Raw genomic sequence first — 22,968 nt, 5'->3', positions numbered from 1 at the left:
AAAAATTTCAGAGCTATAGAAAAATAAGAGAAATGCAAGAATAGTACTTAGAACACCCACATATCCTTCACCTACTTTCATCAGTTAATATTTTACCCCATCTGCTTTCTCTGTAACACTGAGTTTTTAGCATATGTGTTCCATGCTAATATAACATTTAAACAATAGAACAAATGGAAACCTGGAAAATAGCTAAACTCAGAAGTGGTGCTTCATAATTTCAGTGTAATTATGGAGTAGAGTGCATATATAAGTACACATACTTGTACTGTATTTTGATATTTCACAAGTGGTTTCGTTTCATAATAAAATGAACCCTGTATTTCATTTCTCATAATTTCTTATAAATTATGGGATTCAGATGACTTCTGAAGGCTTTAGAATATAAAAATGCTCCATATTAAAGTCTCAGTTCTGATGATTTCTAGTTAGAGCTTTAGATATGTTTATTATACTTAAAAAATAATCTGTGCTTTGCCAGGGTTGAGAAGAAAGAACGAGCCCGATTAAAAACAGTGAAATTCAATTCTAAAGCAAGAGGAGATAAAGGGGTGAGTATGTGAAATCTATTATTTCTAGAAATTAATAATTGAAGGTAATAGGCCTTTTCATAATTCTTGTTTGAGGCACATTATTAAAATGAGAAGGATTTTGCCATAAGAATTAACTATCAACTGCTCTTGCCGTGGTGGCCTACAATAGTAGATATGCTAAAGTAAACAATTTATTAACTTAAAGCATCCATTTCACAGATTTTTCCAAATTATCAAAACTGTCGTTTGATATGTTCTTAACAACATACTTTTGGTCGTTATTTTTATAAATGAAATGAATTCAGCCTTCACTCAGATGAACAATTAACTATAAACGTGTGTCACCAGTATTAGTCATGAAGCTAATAAATAATACATCTGAGAAAATAGGCCTTCCCAAAACTATTAATTAGTTCATAATGTAAGTTTACGGGTTTTTACAAGCGAATTTATGGAAATTTTCTTATTTTTTCCCCATTTATTGCTAATATTACTCATTAATAAAATCCATCTTTTAAATGTTTAAATCAGTATGAATTTTTATCTTAAGGGAATAAAGAAAGGGACAGTCAAGAGGAGGACTTTGTAGGAAATATATCAAGAAATATATCAAAGAAATATATCAGAATTCTTTTATATATATTTTAGATGTGTTTTTGTTTTCATTTACTTTGTCCTTCTTGAATCTAGTGGATGTCAATGGATGATATCACAGGCTTTACCCTATAGTATGTGTGTAATTAGTGCAATAGAATATTCTAGCAATAGGCCTGAAGAAAATGCTGAAACACATGTTGTGTTGAAATACTATTTATAACAATGTTTTGTGTTTTGGGGTTTTTTTATCTAAAGCAAAAGTTTTATACATCTTTTGATCAAATTTCAAATGAATATGGAAAGTTAACTCAGCAAATAAATTAACCCTACTCTTTGTACATGTCTGATATCACTAAGCACTCAGACTTAAAGCTTTAAAATTTTAAAGGAATATGACCCTTGATCAAAGAAATTAAATCTGAGTAAATTATATATAATGCATTCAGTTATTTTAGAAATGATAAATTCCTTTAAAATTTACTTGTACCTTTCAGAAAATATGAAATTATATAGTATAATCTGAAGCAATATTTAAAATAGAAAATCTTTGGAGGAAAAAAATCCCAAGTAAATGCTGAGTATTTGAAATATATATAATGGTTTTTGTGCTTGTTTTATATATGTCTTTTAAAGTATTTTAGTAAAATACACTGTCAGTGTATTGTAAAAGAGGTTGCATGTTGTAACTTTTCTTTCAAACTGTAAGAAGTTAACTGAATTAACGACATATTTAAATCTTAGTCTTGTTTGTTGACTATAACCAACTTTATACACAGTCACTGTGTTCTAACACAGCACCAAAAGTATGCATGATACTGAGTGGGGTAAAAATACGCTTGCCATTGATACAGAACTGCGTTTCTCTCTGTAATACCATTTCCCATTCTAAGCTCTTCTTTTCCTTTCCTTATATGGTGGGTTATGGACTTTGTTTCCAATACAGACTTTTTTAAAACATTTCAGTTTCTCATTAACATTTTTAACATTCATTTAGCTATTTTGAAATACTACATATGGAAATTATATGTTTAGATATTTGATATATGTTTCATGAATTTGTAATATTTTATCAGTCCTCATATTTATTACACTCTCTCTTGCAATATAGCATTAATAACAATAAGTAATTAAACAGATTGTTTTGTATTGAAAATAAAAAGGAACTAGAGTTAGTATGTTTCTTCAGTTTTGTGTTTTCCCTACACATTTTTGTTCTGTTTGCTTGTGCTATTTTTCACTTTTAATAAATTCTTCACCTGCAGGATGTTAGATGTAATGCAGTTAATACATTTCTTAACTAACAAGCATTTCTTTCTGTCCTATATTATGATATCTTTACGATATCTCATTTTGGCTAACTGCAAAAGATATCAAAAATCAAAACATTTTAAACTTCATGTTTCTTTTGGTTGTTTGCTGTGAAACTGACTCTGACCACTATATATGCAGTAGGAGAGGTAAATAACCTTTTATTAAAAATGTATCAGTTTTATCAGTTAGCATAAAAATTATTACTAAATTCAAAATCAATGATTGTCATGAACAAAAAGCCTTAGTCCTTCCATAAATTAGATTACCATAAATTTTTCTCTATTGAAACTTGTTTTCTTCTCTTTCTCTTTTCTAAAATTTGGATTCAAGCAAAGATTTTTATTCAGGTAATGCTACTTGACAGTTTATAAAACAATTATAAGCTTAGATTTCTCCACAGTATTTTTTTCTCAACTTAATTTTTAACTTCTGCTTAGGGTTATCTGAGCCTTCAGATTTTAAGATTGATATCAAAACAGTCTGCTTGTCTAATGACTATGAACTTATTAATTTTGAATTATTGATATGAAAAAGATAAAAATGAAAGTTTTTGTAAAGATTCTTACCAAAACAAATCTTTTCAAGTAATAGAATTTGAGCTAAAAAAGTCACTTTAATCCATTTCATCACCTTAATCACCTGGCATCACGTGACTAAAAATACCGGCACGCCAGAAAAAAATACTGCCTAGTGTTGATATACTTCACAATATTGATAGCATCTTATGACATGGATAAACGCAAGAAAAATTAGAACAGAATTTCTATCCTTTATATTGTTCCCACTTCAAAAAATAATAAAAATTATAATTCCTATTGTCACTGGTAGGCAAGGCCATTTCCTTCAAGACATGGGTGCCTGTGACAAATTACAGTAGAAGCTGTTCCTCTCTAGCCTCATCTTTCTGTGTGCTACCTGCTTTTAAAAGTGTGAATGCACAAATGGGACATTCAAGAAGGGAAAAAACTTGTCTCAGACATCTGTGCAACAAGGGACGTCACATCAGCTGTCATAGCAATTATGTATAAACTACTAGATTTTTAATTGCCTCTTTGACATTATGAGCACCAAACTTTTTATTCCCTATTCAGGACATGGTGCTAATGAATTGAATTTGGTTCTATTTTATTTATATTTACTTTAAAAATAGATAATATGGTAGAGCTTAAAGGCTAATAAATGAGTTATGATGACATTTAAATTGGCCAGGAGAGTTGACTCTTCTTCCTTGGTTAGATAGCATTGATAATTCTTTTGCTGGACTCTGTGCTTGATGGACACGTCTTAGTTTTCTTCCCATTTTCTGATAAGCGTTTAGTTATCCTAATTCTCTTCTTTTAAAAAAAAAAAGATTGTTTTTAAATATTCAGCACTAGCAACTTGCTCAGTTGTTTTGGTTCTCTTTTTTAGTAGTGGCTTTTTGTTAGTTTGTTGGAGCCACAAAAAAAAGAGAGAGAGAGGGAAAAAAATGTGCTAAAGCCACAGGAAAATGAAGGAAAGGAAAATTTAAAATATTTGAACAGCTAAAGTAATAACTTTTGCTGTAGAGCACCTAATACTTGGAAATCTAGAAAAATATGGATTGATATGAACAGATGCAAGCTTGATTTGGACTATAGTAGTAGCTAATCTGATTTACTCTTCCCTTTTTTATCAAATAACACTTCCTCCTTATTTTTAGGTATCATTGAATTATACTCTTGAAATTTTTCTGTGTTTTCAGTTATAAAATATTAGAGCAGTTAATACTAAATTAAAAATTTACTGTGTATGTGATTAAAGCAAAATTCATATACAAACTGCACACTGTGGTCACAAGAGTCAGCTTTCACAGAGCTACTAGGCTGGGCCTTTGTACACACAGACAGTAGACATCCCTTTGTTTTGCCCCTCCTTCTCTTCTTCAGCAGTCATTCAATGACAAGCGTAAAAAGAACCTCTTTTCCCGAAAATTCCCCTTCTACAAGAACAAGGACCAGAGTGAGCAGGAAACAAGTGATGCTGACCGTAAGTATGTGGATCCAGTGGTCAACTGAAGATAAATGTAGAGGGACCTACTGCCCTGCAGTTGGTTGTTACCATGGAGACAGTTTCAAGAGCTGCAACAGGTTACTATTTGTCTTAACTAGGGACAATTTAACAGGCATAAATTAATTTGCATACCAATCTTAACTTTTTCTAGCACCTTAGGAATTCTTAATTTAAAGTAAATGGTATTTTTAAGCTATGTTTAAAATAGAATTTTTTTATGTAAAGGTTCTTATAAGAAACACTTATACTCTCAAAAAAATATTTTAGAGGAAAAACATGGGTACCTGAGAAGCTACTTATTGATTTCTAGGTATAGCATTGCCAATCTTTGATAATAGATTATCTCAAATCATTCCGTTTTATCCCATTTCTTCAGTATATGTAGACAATCTGAATTTTACTTTTAAAATAGCAAGAAATAGTCAAAATTTTTGCTTCTCTACTCTAATCAGCTTCTCATATAAAACTTTCATTCTTTTATTAGATTATATCTAGCTGTTAGCTTATTTTAAACTTTCAGAAATACACAAAAATGCTCTGTAAGATACGTGCACCTGTAATGGTCTTGGAACTGTCTCTTATTGTAGCACCAATTTTATGCATTACTGACAACTATTTTCTTTGATTATCTTTTTATTGCTTGCTCTCTGGGAACTACTCTCTACAGGAGATCCCTGACGACATGGGATCAAAAGGCCTGAGTAAGTGATTAAAATACTCCCAAGTTATTTTTTAACCTCCATCTACAGACCTACCTTTTTCAGATACATTTTGAGATTCATGGTAGCGCCCTTCTGGCATGAGGAGGTGTATGATTTAGATTGCTTTTAGATTCTTCATGTTAATAATATGCTTGGGATTTTTATTTCTGTAATACACACCTTTTATTTTTCTCCATTTTTCACATGTCATTTGAAAAACTGCTCATAATTATATTTTCCTTTTTGTAATTTTTATGGCAATTACTTTCTCTAGGAATTTTTTAAATATGAAGAAAGACTTTTAATGTTTTTTAAAATACTGCTATCTGCCCTCATTATTACAAGGTAGAATATAATCTTCCTTACAGTTTTATGTCCCCCCCTTTTTTTTGTTAAAACAAGTTAAAATTGCTTTGAGCCTGTGTTAGAAAAGCATTGCTATAAGGTGAAACTATAAAACACAATAGGCCTTAAATATTAAAGAAGAATTGTAGAACTCAAGTTCAAGTAGCAGTCTATGTAGTAGGTAAATTGTATATCTTTTTTTAAGGAAGTTGTAAGTTATGAAAAGAATTATAAGAAATATTATCCTTTGTTTTTTCTTTAACCAAGGTGTTGTCTCTGTTTGGGGGGAGTTTTTTTGTGTGTGTTGTTCCTGTTTAATTTTCTAGCTAGTACTTAATCTTCATATAAAGCTTGGTACAGAGTCTGATAATGTAGGAGTCATTTAATAAATGTTGGAATGAGTGAATGAAACAAGAAGTCATTTTAGCAAACAAAATTTTAAATGTGAATGTTTACAAATTGATTAAATGTGAAATTTTACCAAATATTACTAAGTTCTTTCAGGTGACAGTGACTCATAGAAGTAATCTTTTAGGCTAAAGTTTTTTTCTAAGTAGTTGTTTCCGTTTGCATTATTAAGCATCTTGAAAACTTATTTCTTCACAATTCATTGACCATTAAGGATATAGCCAATATCTTTTAACTTTCTAAGTTTACCTTAATAAACATTAAATTTCACAGATTTTTTTTTCCTGATTAATGCTAACTTGACTTTTAACCTTAACTATAGGTACTTGACTTTTATTTCAACTTTAACAATTAAAGGTTTATATTAGATTGAAAGCAGTATGCTTTATATGTAATTATTTCTATTACACACACTTTATTATTTATGCATTTGCCTTTTTAGGATCTGGCAAGAGCCACAAATTTACTATTACTAGTTGGCACCCTTGTTTAATCTCTTACCTTTGGGAAAAATTATCAGTGAAATCTTCAGAAACTGGAAAATATTTCCACAGATTCTTAATGCTATAGAATTTATTTTGAGAATGATCATGAGGTGGTGTGGATCATCAAATGAACCCACATATTTTTGTTACCTGTTGAGTCATCAGAGAACTATGGAAAGCTCATGGAAAAAGGAACTAAATGAAGAATTTGGTTCCCGCATTGATATTTTTATAATAGATAACTACACCTTGACCACATCGTATTTTCATCTCTCATTTTAATTGAGGTTTGAGACTTGGGAAGAGAAACAAATGAAAAATGATAACTGATTACCAATGTCGTTGATTTAATTTTCTGGTCAGTGACTTAAGATCCCTTGAATAGTAGGTTTCTGTGCTTCATCTCACAAGAACTGAAAGAATTTATTCACGTGGTAACTTGATCAGATCAAAAAGATTTTATTTAGAAAAGGTTGACGGAGACAGAAAAATATCAGTAAAATTCTAAACTGGATATGATGGAGGTTATCACATAAAACATTACTAGCAGCTGACAAGATGCTCATTATTATACAGTAGAAAATACTGGGAAGAAGAGTGGGTTAAGGGCATTATTTAAGATCTCAGTTATCTATATTCTAAAGTTCAGGATACAGGGAAAAAACTAAGCAAAATCCTGTGTGATTTTAATGTAAGAAAATAAATGTGACCTCATATTGGTATTCATTAAGCCTTGCTGGAACAGGACTCATGAAGGGACTGAAAACAGAAGGACAAATTATTCCAGATAAACCTGTTGAACAGATGTGGAATAACACTGAATATCAAGAAAGATGTACACCTGCGTGTAATTTCACACAACCTATGAAAAAGTAGGGTATTTAATTAAAGAGCAGAGAGGGAAACAAAAGTGGTACCCTAGAATACTTTTCATAGACAAGAATTCAATGCTTCTACAAAGACGAGGATCAAATAAATTATTGATTTATCCTGTTGACAGTAGACGAAACAATAATAGAAATTGTCTTTCCAAACCTAATTTTGACTAACAGAACTAATTAAAGTATGATGGAAATCTGGGAGGATACAACTAAATTATCATACTTGTAACAAGCTAGAAATAGAAATCTGTGCAGCTTTTATGCTTTTAGAAGGCAATTTTGAAAAAATTCAAGAGGAAAAAAGTGGGTAAGTTTCCTTTAAAAGAGACTAAAAGTAAGTGTAGTTCAGGAGCAGTTATATAAGGTGCTCAGAAATGAAATTATGGTATACAGTTTCAGACAAGGTTTGTACCTGTCTTTTGTATGCAGTTTATTTTTATAGCTTTCCACTTTGTAGAACACCTCAGAAACTTATACAGTTAGGCACATAGGTTTCCTATTACATCTCTTCTTTTTCTATTTTAAAGACTTATTTAAGTAGATTGGTACAGAGCTCTTAAGATGCCAAAACCAGACTTATTTTCATCTGTGTTAAGAATAAGTGTAAGAGTAGTAGTATTTTTTAAGACTGAGGATGTGTCGTATTTAGGGAGAGCAAAGAGAAAACACATGATATAGTCTCAGGAAGAAATGTTTGACTAGAAAGGTGAGACTTGGTCAGAGAGATTTGAAATGGTTGTGATCAGCAAACATATAAACAAAAATTAAAATTTTAAGAATCTGATTCTACTATCTATGTCAAAAGGATAATATTCTTGCACATAAATTTCTAACAGATCAATAAGAAACAAACACTCCCTGTTAGAAAACTGGACAAAGGATATAAGAAGAATGCTCAAAAGATAAGCAAATGAAATAAGCATATAAGAAATCTTTAACAGCCCTAATAATCAATAAACAAAATGATATGTTTTACCCATCACCTTAGCAGACTTTTCTTTTAAAGCAGAATCCAGTGATAGAGATGGTTCTGTGGAATGACTACTTTTAACATATTACTACTGGGAGTGTAGATTGGTACAGCCTTTTTGGAAAAGCATATCTTCTGATCTACTAATTCTTTTTCAAGGAATTTATCCTAAGGATGTAATCAGAGGTGGAAACAAAGGTTTATATATCAGGATGTTTTGTTTAATATTATTTAGAAAGTACAGCACCCCCAAAATTGAAATAATCCTAAAATGCCTTACAGTTGGGAAGTGGTTAATGAAGTATGACTTACTATATAGTATAATATTTTATAGCCATTGAAAATCATATTAAAACATAATGGCGTGGAAAATGCTCACAATATAAATGAAAAAAGTAAACTATGAAACTGTACATATATTGTCTCAGATTTGTAAATAAACATATATATTTAGGGCTATTTTTGAATAGTGTTGCTTTGAACATTTTTATACATATCTTTTGGTATGCATATATGCCTTTTATGTTGAGAAAATACCTAGGAAATGAATTGCTAGGTCACAGATATATAATATGTTAGGTATTAGTAGATAGTGCCAAGTAGTTTTCCAAAGTGGTTATACCAGTTTACCCCACCCCCACCCCCAAGTAGTATGTGAGTTCCAGTTGCTACATATCTTTCTCTACGCTTGGCATACCTGTTTTGTTTTTGTTTTTTCATTTTGGTCATTCTGGTGGATGGTAGAGATATCTGTTGTGGCTTTAATTTGCGTTTCCCCGATAATAAGCTTGAACACTTTTTTATACTTATTGGTATTTAAATATCTTCTTTGATGACATGCCTTGAAAAAGATTATTTTTAATTATCAGGAAAAAAGCATTTTAACTTTCTAACAAGCTCCCAAGCAATGATAATGATGCTATTCCAAGGACAATACTTTAAGTAGCAAGAGTTTATTATAGAGGAGTTACTTAAAGGATACTTGAAAGAACTTGAAGAATTTGACTACTTCATAGCTATTGGGAATCTTAGAAAACTCAAGATGAGTAGGGGAAATTCCCAGAAAAGAGATTGTAGTAACTTCAGTTTTTTATACATGTATAACATGTCAGACATATTCAATAGTAGAGGAATAATAAAATAAACCCCACAAGTATTCATTTATTCAACTTCTCTAATTGTCAAATCATGATTAATTTTGTTTCTTCCATACTCCCACTTTCCCCTCCACTCACTCAAGTGCAATAACTAACATTTCTTTCTTTTGTATATTAGAGATTGCACAGTGTAATACCAATCCTAGTATAAATTTAAGAATTTTTTTTTCTGTGTGGCATTCCTACTTCTGGGAATGAATTTTAAGGAAATAGGACAAAAGGTGAAAGCCATATAAATGAAGACGTTCATAATAATTTGTTGATGTTTGTGGAAAACAATTTAAAGCAAACTAAAATATCTAAGTTAAGTAGTAAGGTAAATCATGATGTAACAGTCCAATAAAACATTATACAACAATTTAAAATGATTGTTTTGACATCTGTGTGATAACATGGGAAGAAATTTTTAAATATAAACTTTAGAAAACCACCATTTTATATGTGCTATCATACATTATTCAGTCTTGTAATTTTTAATGTTCTTCCTTCATTTAAAATATACATAATAATGATTAAGAAAGTTGTATCTTGTCTTTGTAGGTTAGAATAGCAGACTTACTTTTCACTATGACAGTTATTCAAGAACTGTACTACCATTAAGTTCTACCATTCTCTAAACTTTTCAGTAGTGCTACTTGATTTTAGGAGACTGTGGGTGGTATGGTACAGCAGATATCTCTCCTCAAGCTTTTTCCTTATCCGTTAATTTTTTTTTCCTTTGCCTGACATAAGAAATTTAGATTTACCTCTCTCCCATGGAAAATTTTGTTTTTTAGTTTTTATAGATAAAATTACCTTTTTTTATTCAAAGGAGACACGTGTTGAGAGAACGCAAGAGATTACATTTACATGAAAAAAGTGCTGGCTGTTTACTGAACAGTCAAGTTATGAAATGGGGGTCACTTTGAAGAAGGGGCCAGGCAGCAGATGGGTGTGTTTACTTTATCCTTTTTGTTTTGCAAAGTAGCCATTGTCAGTTTTATCAAAGCAGAGTTTCTCAAATAGTTAGTCTACTTGAAAATACAATCCTACCTTCTAGAATTCCGTTCCATTTGACTTTTTTTTTGAGGCATCTGAATCTATGATATCCAAAATGCTTTATCTGTATGATCTCAGACATGAATTTTCATTTCTCTTCAGGAACAAGAAAGAAGCTGAACTAAAAGCAAGATCATTTATTTATTTTTTAAGATATCACTTCACTGAAATGGGCATCTGTTTGCTCACATATAACTTGTCTCCTTTGTTAGTCATTACTGTATCATAACCTAAATTAAATGGTGTCAATGACATTTTCTCTTTGGGGTTTTTATGTCGACAGTTGGACTGATGTAGGATCACTTTGTTATATTCTACTTTGTTATATTCTGTTATAATCTATTCATAATAAGATTTTGTTCATAAACTGTTGAACAGAAAATGAGACATTTTCCTTGATTGCAGATTTTTTTTCCTTGCTAATTCATATTCATTTATTTGAAATAATTAAACTTTCAAAGAAAATCAGAAATGTTTTTAAAAACTCTTTGGGTATCTGTGGTTTATATCTCGACATTTTGTTAAGTTGCCTTGTGTTTATTTTGATAATTTGCTTTTTTTAAACTCATGACACTGTGTTTTCTTTATTTTTTCCATTGTCCTGCAATTTCAGAACATGTAACTTCTAATGCCAGTGATAGCGAAAGTAGTTACCGTAAGTGTTTTAAGTTGTTTGTTCTTTTGTTATCTCAAGTAATATATCCTTTGGGTTTTTTTCCCTTAGTGATGTATTCTGAAAACTGAAAATTAGGTGCTTAATATTTTAAAATCAGGGAGAGCCAAGTAAAATTCTTTACTTGATAAATAAAATCACACTCTATGTACAGAAGTTAATTTCCAAAGTTTTCATAAAATACAAAAGTTCATTTTACAAAAATGCTATTCGTGTACACAGTATGTGTATGTGTGTTTGTATCTTTTATAAGAAGTAAATATCTAGTTAAATGAGTAGTAAACTTGTGTTTTGCCATTTTATTTAGTAATTCTGTTTCTAACTAATCATTAAAATATTTTTCGGTAATGCTAAATTATAATTAGCTTTATTTCCTTTTTTATTCTGTGTCACCAATACTGGTGTGGGTCAAGATACTATTTATCGCCAACTTTTGGTGAACATAAGAAATGACTAAGGGAAAATTTTCAACAGTTGCTCAAACAGTAATACGGATTTCCTTTTTGGTTCTTATGTTACTGTCTTGGTATTATATTATTAAGGGACCTGTATAAGCGTGTGAACTTTTTAAACATTTGGGCATGGGAGGACGGGAGAGTACATGAATATTATCAGTTGTAGCACTTTAAAAATTAAAATTGCTTTTCTAACTTTTTTTTTTTTTTACTGCTGTCTAATATGAAAGTAATCTTGATTACAGATGAGTATGGCTGCTCAAAAGGTCCATCCTGTTAATATCAGTCTCTAATATTTTTCATGTTGACAGTATATACTTTTAACCCTCATTCATTTGATTGGTTGTTATTTTTCCTGCATGATAGTTATTTAACGATTTTCTTTTTTGGTATGGGAATGTGATCTCTCGTATTTTAGCATTTTATTAACTTACAGTCAGAACTCACCAGAGAGTAGTTGAGTAGCTTTCTAGACTAAAAAGAGGTAATGAAAGTATATACTGTCTGTCTCACCATTTGCATGAATTATTAGGTGTGGAATATTCAAATTGCATGTTTCTGATAACATGTAAAACATGTTTTACATACAGTACTTAAAAAAGCAGCTTGTAAATATATTTTTATGTATTATAAATTTTAAAACAACAAAATACACTTTAAAGCAGGAAAGAATATTTATGTTGGTATATGAATTTAAAAGATTTACAGCTGCATACATGTAATATAAACCAATGACAAATTTAGTGAAAAGATTGTTATAGAATCATAATAATCAAGAAGAAAATTTTCAAATACATTCTGCAATATTGATTGATTTCATTGAACCACTTGAATTTAACAGCTCTTCCTTGTTTGTTTTCTACACGTGTGTGTGTGTGTGTGTGTGTGTGTGTGTGTGTGTGTGTGTGCTAAGAACTCCTGAAATTTTTAACTCTGTTATTTTCATTGAGTCGAGATATAATTCGTAGACTTTTCTATTTAGGATATTCATAAGCACTAATCTTTTAAGTTAATCCTAGAGAATTTAACTTCTGAAGTGCTTTTAAGATCAAAGCAAAATATATTTTTCTCCTTTACTATCTATGTGATTCATTTTGCTGAAAGGAAAGGATTTAATTTTATCTAAAATTTTTTTTAACTCAAAATGTTATTTTTTAAAAATTGAATAAATGAATTATTATAATGATCAATGAATTTTTTTCATCAATGAAATAGTGACACTAGTTTTACCTTTGCATTAAAATCTTTTGGTTAGAAAATAGTTGTAATTATAAAAATGTATGTGCTATGTTAAATGTTATACCTGGTAGGACCAAAAAAAGCAGCATATTAATAACAAAATTACCTAATATGCATATATGTAGAACTGCTCATTAAAGTATTAATTTTTAAAGAACTATTTAATAGCTCTTAGATTCTAAATAAAAAATTAATAGCTTATACTTGACATCCCAAGTGAAGATTTTAATTCGGTCTAATGATAATCTGTAAAGCCCAGAATAACAGAGAGGTAGTTATTAACTAGGACATTTATATTTTGTTTTTACACATACCAAACTTTATAATTTATCAGCTTTTTTCCTAAATCTTGCCATAATTAATTTATAAAGTACCCTTTATTTTACATCTTTGCTACTTTTCTCGAGAAAGTTCTAGTAATTTATATGTTATATTAAAGAATTAAATTAGTATAGTTTTCTTTATAGATTTTCTCATCTGTATTTTAACTTTCTAATAGGTGGTCAAGAAGAATATGTCTTATCTTATGAGCCAGTGAATCAACAAGAAGGTTTGTGAAGCCTGTTGATGTTTTACAATCTTACCGAAAAACGTAATTTGGAAAATAGGTCTAACTCAACTCATACCTTAAAAAAAGTTTTATTAGAATTTTAGCCTTTTTTCTTACTATACATGTATATATATATAGAAATTTACTGTATGTATTTTATGAAACATGGTTTAGCCCATAGATTATTAAAATCTAATCATTTTATATTGGCTATTTTATATTGGTGTTTTATTTCCTAAGCAGCTTCTTTCCAGTGTTCATAATAGTATCACTATCCTTGTTCAAAATCTTGCAATTATCTTTGATCTTTCTGTTCCTCATCTCCCTTATCTAGTCAGTTTCTAGGCCCTATTTATTCTTATCATATCTTTCTTATTTATAACCTCCTTTCATCCCTCCTACCACAATGTTAAGTCTGATTTTCACTACCAATCTCCCTGCTTCCAACATGGTCCCTTACAGTCCAGCGTATACACTTATATTAGATCATCTTTCTCGATGACTACTCTGATTATACCCAGTTTCTTTTTTGCCCTTCTTTGATCTGCTTCCCTACAGTTTCTACTTGAAAAGGGATCAGTAAAACACTGTACTGTGTTTTCTCATTTGTAGTGAGATGATGTTAGCAATGTATAGAAACATTATCTGCTAAAATGCTGAATTTAACTTGGTTGAATTATCTAAGTGTATGACTTCCAACAGGAGATTGACTGAAGTGTAAGATTTTAATAAAGGTTTGTAAACTATCAAGTTAGGCATCATTGGTGGAGAAAGAATGAAAAAGAAATTCTTCATAACAGTTAAGGATACTTTTGTTTTCTAGTGAAGTAAAATACACAGATGTTTGTTGAGTGTTTATTTCTTTTAACATGCAGTATATTTTTATAGTTAATTATACTCGACCAGTGATCATATTGGGACCTATGAAAGACAGGATAAATGATGACTTGATCTCAGAATTTCCTGACAAATTTGGATCATGTGTTCCTCGTGAGTAACCCACATAAAAATTCTTAATTATTGTTCTTAACATTTTGTCACTGTGTGTGGTCAGAGTAAACAGTACCATTTTTTAATGGTTTATACTTATTTTATCAGTTATTCATCCTCCATATTATTGTCACTTTTCAAATTTAAATCAATCTCTTTTGTAGTGAACTTTACAAAACGATTCTTTAAGTAGAAAATGGCTTTGTTGTGCCTTTAAATATTAAATACTTCCTCAAGTTTTTTTCTATTAAAGATACAACTAGACCAAAACGAGATTATGAGGTAGATGGAAGGGATTATCATTTTGTGACTTCAAGAGAGCAAATGGAAAAAGATATCCAGGAACATAAATTCATTGAAGCTGGGCAGTATAACAACCATCTGTATGGAACAAGTGTTCAGTCTGTGCGAGAAGTAGCAGAAAAGGTAAGCATCAAAGTGATCCCAGAATAAAGTTTCTAATCAGATATGCTTTTTTTTTTTCAGATATGCCTTTGACAGTATGAAAGAATGATGGATAGAAACTTTTAATTCATGTTTTTGAAAAAATATAGACACATGTTGCAGCATTGATTACTTTAAGCAATGTTATGAATTTATTCAACTACATATTTACTTTTAGGTGACTTAGAAAAATATATATAAGATAAAGTAGAATAAGAAGATCAACAAAGAAAATAAGAATAGAAATGATAACATGAATCTCTGCAGGAGGGGAGGTTATTATTTTGGGGTCCTGTACATTTGCTAGAGATAGACCTTGTGTTTAGCCCTAGCTTTCCAACAAGTAGCATAATTAAGAAGCTAAGATCATCAATAAAAATGAACCAGATGTTCAAGATAAGTGTAAGTTGCTCCTGGTACTGACACTAGGCAAAAATTTCTCCTGAATGGTCATTTAATAAAAGACAGTGTGGAAAAATACTCAGTAACATTGTAACAGCAACAGATTTTTTGAAAGCAATCTGATGATATATTGACACGGGGTTAAGGCAGTTTTATGGTAAAGCCAAAACTGTGTACTCCAGATGTGCTGCTATACTTAAATCAGTCTTTGGGCCTAGAAAATAAACATCAACAAATTATTTTATACTTTCAAAACTATAGTAGTTTAAGACTTAGTCATGAAATACCTACAAAGCATAAAGCAGTAATTCAACATCTCAGTTCTCCATCTTTAAGTGCTCCTTTTTTTAATAAGAGGTTTGGTTAATTGTGATTAATTATAAAAATCGAAAAAAAGGACATGTTCAGTGATGGCAAGAATTTGGGAAAATAGAAAATCTTATTAGATATTGTTAACAGGGGTAAAATTAGTAGAACTTCATTTGAGAACGATTTGGCAATACCAAATAAATGTACATAACCTGTGACTCAGAAATTCTATTTCTTGGTATCTAAGTAGAGATTCACACGTAAGGATTATGTATAATGATGTGCATAGTAGCACTTTATAGTAGTGAAGAATTGGACTCAGCAAAGGGGAATGGATAATTAACTGTTATTTACTCATGCAGTAGGATACAGAAGCTAGAGCGAATAAACTAGAATATCCACTAATTAGGTGTATCCACATTAATAAATCTCAAAATTATAATGGTGAACGAATGAAGTTGCAAAGGATATATACAGGATGACACTATTCATATAAACTTTAACATAATGTAGTTCATTAATACATATTTCATGTTTTCATAAACATAAAAACATGCATGGGTATCAAATAAGCTATGAGGATATATGCTACAGCCCAGGGAATAATTATAAATAGAATATAACCTTTAAAAAGTGTGATCACTATGTTGTATACCAGAAACTTATATAATATTGTACATCAACTATACCTCAATTTAAAAATAATATTTACCGGGAAAAAAAATGCATGGGAATGATACACATCTACTTCAGGTGTATATGTAGCCACTATTCAGTGGTTTTCCTTTGGGAGAAAAGGAAGGAAATTGTAGCTTTAGCTTTACTTGTAATATTGTATTTCTTTTAAATTTTTTAAAAATTTAAAAAACACACCTCAGCCTGACAAATAATATCCAAACTTCAGATTATTGATAAATAGAAAAGTAACACCATATCATAGCAAACTATTTCTTCTGCAAACCTTGTGGAGAAGAAAATATCAGGAGGTGCCACAAAGTAGAAATATTCCAAATAACACTGTGATCACAATGCAGTAAAGCTATAAATTATTAGAAAATCAAAAACTGAAAGCCTGGCCAACTGGAAAATTTTTATTATTTATTTATATTAAAATATAGTTGATGTACAATATTGTATATGTTAGAGGTGTCCAATATAGTGATTCACAGTTTTTAAAGGTTGTACTCCATTTATAGTTATTATAAACTATTGGCTATATTCCCCATTTTGTACAGAATATCCTTATAGCTTATTTTATACATAATAGTTTGTACCTCTAAGTCCCCTACCCCTATATTGCCACTCCTCATTTCCTCTCCCCACTGGTAACCACTAGTTTGTTCTCTGTATTTGCGAGTCTGCTGCTTTTTTCTTATATTCACTAGTTTGTTGTGTTTTTAGATTCCACATATAAGTAATGTCATACAGTATTTGTCTTTCTCAGTCTGACTTATTTCACTTAGCATAATACCCTCCAAATCCATCCATGTTGCTGCACATGGCAAAATTTCATTCTTCTTATGTCTGAGTAGTATTCCATTATGTATATATACCACATCTTCTTTATCCATTCATCTGTTGATGGACACTTAGGTTGCTTCCATATCTTGGCAATTGTAAATGATGCTGGTATGAACATTGGGGTGCATGTATCTTTTTGAATTAGTGTTTTTGTTTTTTCAGGTATATCCCAGGAGTGAAATTGTTGGGTCATATGGTAGTTCTATTTTTAGTTTTTTGAGAAACCTCCATACTGTTTTCCACAGTGACTGCACCAATTTACATTCCCACCAGCAGTGTACAAGGGTTCCTTTTTCTCCACATCCTTGCCAACATTTGTTATTTGTGCTCTGATGATAGCCATTCTGACAGGTGTGAGGTGGTATCTCACTGTGGTTTGATTTTCATTTCCCTGATGATTAATGATGTTGAGCACCTTTTCATGTGCCTGCTGACCATCTGCATTTCCTCTTGGGAAAAATGTCTATTCAGTTCTGCCCATTTTTTAAACAGGTTGTTTGTTTATTTGATGCTGAGTTGTATGAGCTGTATATATGTTGTATATTAATCCCTTATCAGTTCTACTATTTGCAAATATCTGCTCCCATTCAGTACGTTGTCTTTTCATTTTGTCAATGATTTCCTTTGCTGTGCAAAAGCTTTTATGTTTAATTAAGTCCTATTTGTTTATTTTTGCTTTTATTTCATTTGTGTTAGGCAGCAGAGCCAAAAAAATATTACTGTGATTTATTTCAAAAAGCGTTCTGCCTATGTTTTACTCTAGGAGTTTTATACTATCCAGTCTTGCATTTGGGTCTTTAACCCATTTTGAGTTAACTTTTGTATATAGTGTTAGAGAATGTTCTAATTTAATTGTTTTACATGTAGCTGTCCAATGTTCCCAGCAGCACTTACTGAAGAGAGAAGTCTTTTCTCCATTGTTTATTCTTGCCTCCTGTCATAGATTAATTGACCATTAGTGCATGGGTTTATTTCTGGGCTTTCTATCCTGTTCCATTGATGTCAGTTTTTGTGCCAGTACCATACTGTTTTGATTACTGTAGCTTTGTAGTATAGTCTGAAGTCAGGGAGCATGATTCCTACACATACATTCTTCTTTCTCAAGATTGTTTTGGCTATTTGGGGTCTTTCGTGTTTCCATAAAAATTTTAAATTTATTTGTTCTAGTTCTGTGAAAAATGCCATTGGTATTTTGGTAGGAATTGCATTGAATCAGTAGATTACCTTGGGTAGTATGCTCATTTTAGCAATATGAGTTCTTCTAATCCAAGAACATGATATATCTTTCCATGTATTTGTTTCATCTTCAATTTCTTTCATCAGTGTTTTATAGTTTTCTGAGTACAGGTCTTTTATCTCCTCAGGTAGGTTTATTCCTACATATTTTATTCTTTTTGATGCAGTGGTAAATGGGATTGTTTCATTAATTTCTCTTTCTGATAGTTTGTTGTTAGTGTATAGAAATGCAACACATTTCCATATGTTAATTTTGTATCCTGCAACTTTATACCAAATTTATTGATGAGCCCTAGTAGTTTTCTGGTGATGTGTTTAGGAGTCTTTGTATACAGTATCATGTCATCTGCAAACAGTGACAGTTTTACTTCTTCAGTTCCAATTTGGATTCATTTTATTTCTTTTTCTTGTCTGGTTGTTGTAGCTAGGACTTCTATTACTAAATAAAAGTGGCAAGAGTAGATATCCTTGTCTTGTTCCTGATCTTAGAGGAAATGCTTCAGCTTTTCACCTTTGAGTATCATGTTAGCTGTGGGTTTGTTGTAAATGGACTTTATTATATTGAGGTATGTTCCTTCTGTGCCCAATTTCTGAAGAGTTTTATCATAATGGGTGCTGAATTTTGTCAAAAGCTGTTTCTGCATCTATTGAGATGATAGTATGGTTTTTATTCTTCAGTTTGTTAATGTGGTGTATCATACTGAGTGATTTGTGTATACTGAAAAATCCTTGCATCTGGGATAAATCCCAGTTGATGGTGGTGTATGATCCTTTTAATGTACTGTTGGATATGGTTTGCTAAATTTCTGTTTAGGATTTTTGCATGTATGTTCATCATTGATAATTCACCTCTAGTTTTCTTTTCTTGTGATATCTTTGTCTGGTTTTGGTATCAGGGTAATGCCAGCCTCATAGAATGAGTTCAGAAGCATTCCTTCCTTTGCAATCTTTTGGAATAGTTTGAGAAGGGTAGGTGTTAACTATTCTCTAAATGTTTGGTAGAATTCACCTGTGAAACCATGTGGTCCTGGGCTTTTGTTTATTGGACGGTTTGTTTTTTTTTTTTGGATGGTTTTTAATTACTAATACAGTTTAATTACTGGTAATGGGTCTGCTCATATTTTCAATTTCTTGCTGTTTCACTCTTGGGAGAGTGTACCTTTCTAAGAATCTGTTTATTTCTTCTACGTTGTCCATTTTATTGGCATATAGTTGTTTGTAGTAGTCTCTTATGATCCTTTGTATTTCTGTGGTGTCAGTTGTAACTTCTTTTTCATTTCTGATTTTATTGATTTGGACCCCCTCTTTTTTTTTTTTTTGATGAGTCTGGCTATAGGTTTATCAATTTTATTTATCTTTCCAAAGAACCAGCTTTTAGTTTCATTGATCTTTTCTGTTGTTTTCTTCATCTCTATTTCATTTATTTCTGCTCTGATCTTTATGATTTCTTTCCTTCTACTAACTTGGAGGGTTTTTTTTCTTTCTCTAGTTCCTTTAGATGTAAAGTTAGGTTGTTTATTTGAGATTTTTCTTTTTTCCTGAGGTAAGCTTGTATCTCTATAAACTTCCCTCTTAGAACTGCTTTTTGCTGTGTTCCACAGTTTTTGGATTATCATGTTTTTGTTTTCATTTGTCTCTAGGTATTTTTATTTGCTCATTGATTGCTTCAGTGATCCATTAGTACTTTAGTAGCTTATTATTTAGCCTTCACATATTTGTGTTTTTTGCAGTTTTTTTTTCTTGTAGTTGATTTCTAGTCTCATAGCGTTGTGGTCAGAAAAGATGCTTAATATGATTTCAGTTTTCATAAATTTACCAAGACTTGTTTTGTGGCCTAGCATGTGATCTGTCCTGGAGAATGTTCCATGTGCACTTGAAAAGAATATGTATTCTGCTGCTTTCAGATGTAATGCTCTTTATCAATTAAGTCCATCTGGTCTATTGTGTCATTTAAGGCTAGTGTTTCCTTATTGATTTTCCATCTGGATGATCTGTCCGATGGTGTAAGCGGGATGTTAAAATCCCCTACTATAACTGTGTTACTGTCAATTTCTCCTTTTATGTTCTTAAAATTTGCCTTATATATTTAGGTGTTCCTATGTTGGGTGCATATATATTTACCGTTGTTATGTTTTCTTGGATTTATCCCTTGATCATTATGTAGTGTCCTTTTTTGTCTCTTGTCACAGTCTTTATTTTCAAGTCTATTTTATCTGATAAAAGTATTGCTACTCTGGCTTTTTTTAAATTTCCATTTGCATGGAATACCTTTTTCCATCCCCTCACTTTCAGTCTGTGTGTGTCTTTAGATCTGAAGTGAGTCTCTTGTAGGCAGCATATACACCAGTCTTATTTTTGTATCCTTGATTCCAGCATTTAGTCCATTTACATTTAAGATAATTATCAGTATGTATGTTCTTACTGCCATTTTGTTAATTGCTTTGCAGTTGTTTTTGCATGTCGTTTTTTCCCTTCTTTTGTTCTCTTGTGATTTAATGACTGTCTTTAGTGTTATGTTTGGATTCTTTTTTCTTTTTTGTGTGTATATCTCTTATAGATTTTTGGTTTGTGCTTACCATGAGGCTTTTATATAGCAGTCTCTATGTATACATGATTGTTTTAAGTTGCTGATCTCTTCATTTCAAATGCATTTTAAAGACCCGCCATTTGTACTCTCTTCCCCTCACGATTACTGATTTTGCTATCATATTTTATATCTGATTGTTTTATATAACCCTTAACTGCTTATTGTGGATGTAGATGATTTTACTACTTTTCTCTTTTAACCTTCCTACTGCCTTTACTGTATATTTGCCTTTACCATTGAGTATTTTCATTTTGTAATTTTGTTTCTTGTTGTGGCCTTTTCTTTTCCACCTAGAGAATTTCCTTTAACATTAGTTGTAGAACTGATTTGGTGGTGCTGAACTCTTTTTTTTAACTTTAATTTATTTATTTATTTTTGGCTGCATTGAGTCTTCATTGCTGGGCTACCTCTAGTTCCGCTTAGTTGCAGAGCAGGGGCTTCTCATTGCGGTGGCGTCTCTTGTTGCGGAGCGTGGGCTCTAGGCGGGCAGGCTTCAATAGTTGTGGCGCACGGGCTTATTTGCTCTGTGGCATGTGGGATCTTCGCGGACCATGGATCGAACCCGTGTCCCCTGCATTGGCAGGCGGATTCTTAACCACTGCGGGTGGTGCTGAACTCTTAGCTTTTGCTTGTCTGTAAAGCTTTTGATCTCTATCAAATCTAAATTAGAACCTTGCTGGGTAGAGTATTCTTGGTTGTAGGTTTTTCCCTTTCATCACTTTAAATATATCATGCCACTTCGTTCTGGGCTGCAGAATTTCTGATGAAAAATCAGAAATTTATGGGTGTTTCCTTGCATGTTATTTGTTGTTTTTCCCTTGCTACTTTTAACATTTTCTATTTATCTTTAATTTTTGTCATTTTAATTACAATGTGTCTTGGTATGTTCCTCTTTGGATTAATTCTGTTTGGGACTCTGCACTACCTGGACTTGGGTGACTGTTCCCTTTCCCAGGTTAGGGAAGTTTTCAGCTGTTATGTCTTCATTTATGTTCTCAGCCCCTTTCTCTCTCTCTTCTTCTGGGACCCATGTAATGCAAATATTGATGTGCTTGATGTTGTCCCAGAGGTCTGTTTAACTGTCCTCATTGCTTTTCATTCTTTTTTCTTTTTTCTCTTCAGTGGCAGTAATTTCCACTACTCTGTCTTCCAGCTCACTAATCCATTCTTCTGTATCACTTAGTCTACTATTGATTCCTTCTAGTGTACTTTTCATTTTAGTTATTGTATTCTTCATCTCTGTTTTGTTGTTCTTTATATTTTCTAACTCTTTGTTAAAAACTTCTAATTTGGAAATACCCAGATGGTCCAGCGGTTAGCACTCCACACCACTGCAGAGGGCACAGGTTCAATCCCTGCTCGAGGAACTAAGATCCCACAAGCCACACAGTGTAGCCAAAAAAAAAAAACACTTCTACCTGCTCACTCTGTGCATCCATTCTTCTCCCAAGTTCTTTAATCATCTTTACAATCATTACCTTGAATTCTTTCTTGGGTTGATTGCCTATCTCCACTTCACTTAGTTCTTCTTCTGGGGTTTTATCTTGTTCCTTTGTCTGGAACATGTTTCTCTGCCACGTCATTTTATCTAAGTTGCTATTTGTATTTTTATGTATCTGGTAGGTTAGTTACATTTCCCAACCTTGGGCAAGTGGCCTTCTGTAAGAGATGCCCTATGTGTCCCAGCAGCACACTCCCATCTCGTCACCCAAGATATATGCTTTAGGTGATCCCCCTATGAAGGGGGGTCATTCTGTTGTGAGAGGCTGACTATGTGGGTAGTGTGGTAGGTTTGGTTGGCCCCTAGTCCGGTTGGTTGCCAGGCCCTGCCTTGTGCAGAGGCTGCTGGCTGTTGGTTAGCATGGCCTGGTCACACAGTGGGTGACTGCAGAACCCCAGGATGCCTCAGGGCTTATGCGAGCTCACTGATGGGCAGAGTTAGGGCCCAAAAGACTCTGGGGCTGTTGTCCACCCACTGTTGGGTGAAGCCAGGTCCTGGGGTTAGTGCCGGACTACTAGCAGGCAAAGCCAGGTCCTGGAGTCTGGCTGCAGGGCCCTGGGATCCCAGAGCTGGTGTCAGATCACTGGTAGCGGAGCGGTTCCTC

The 22,968-nt window shown here is 32.0% G+C and overlaps 1 protein-coding gene across 15 annotated transcripts in view; it reads left to right on the top strand.

Annotated features, from left to right (window-relative positions):
- Positions 1–22,968, top strand: part of DLG1 (discs large MAGUK scaffold protein 1) — a 287,739-nt gene that overhangs the window by 241,530 nt on the left and 23,241 nt on the right. For 10 of the 15 annotated variants that reach the window (XM_082393175.1, XM_082393174.1, XM_082393172.1 and 7 more), the window contains 6 exons: positions 482–551; positions 4,349–4,448; positions 11,071–11,112; positions 13,324–13,374; positions 14,263–14,364; positions 14,618–14,790. In XM_082393175.1, coding sequence (XP_082249301.1) covers positions 482–551; positions 4,349–4,448; positions 11,071–11,112; positions 13,324–13,374; positions 14,263–14,364; positions 14,618–14,790 — 538 coding nt within the window. Of the gene's footprint in view, positions 1–481; positions 552–4,348; positions 4,449–5,139; positions 5,174–11,070; positions 11,113–13,323; positions 13,375–14,262; positions 14,365–14,617; positions 14,791–22,968 lie in introns of all 15 variants that reach the window. The other 5 variants (XM_082393167.1, XM_082393178.1, XM_082393169.1 and 2 more) reach the window with 2 other exon arrangements.

This window comes from Balaenoptera borealis (assembly GCF_965194805.1).
Source record: "Balaenoptera borealis genome assembly, chromosome: 5".
NCBI classification, from domain to species: domain Eukaryota; kingdom Metazoa; phylum Chordata; class Mammalia; order Artiodactyla; family Balaenopteridae; genus Balaenoptera; species Balaenoptera borealis.
Note: the sequence above shows the minus strand (reverse complement) of the source record. Positions and strands in the feature narration are given on the sequence as shown.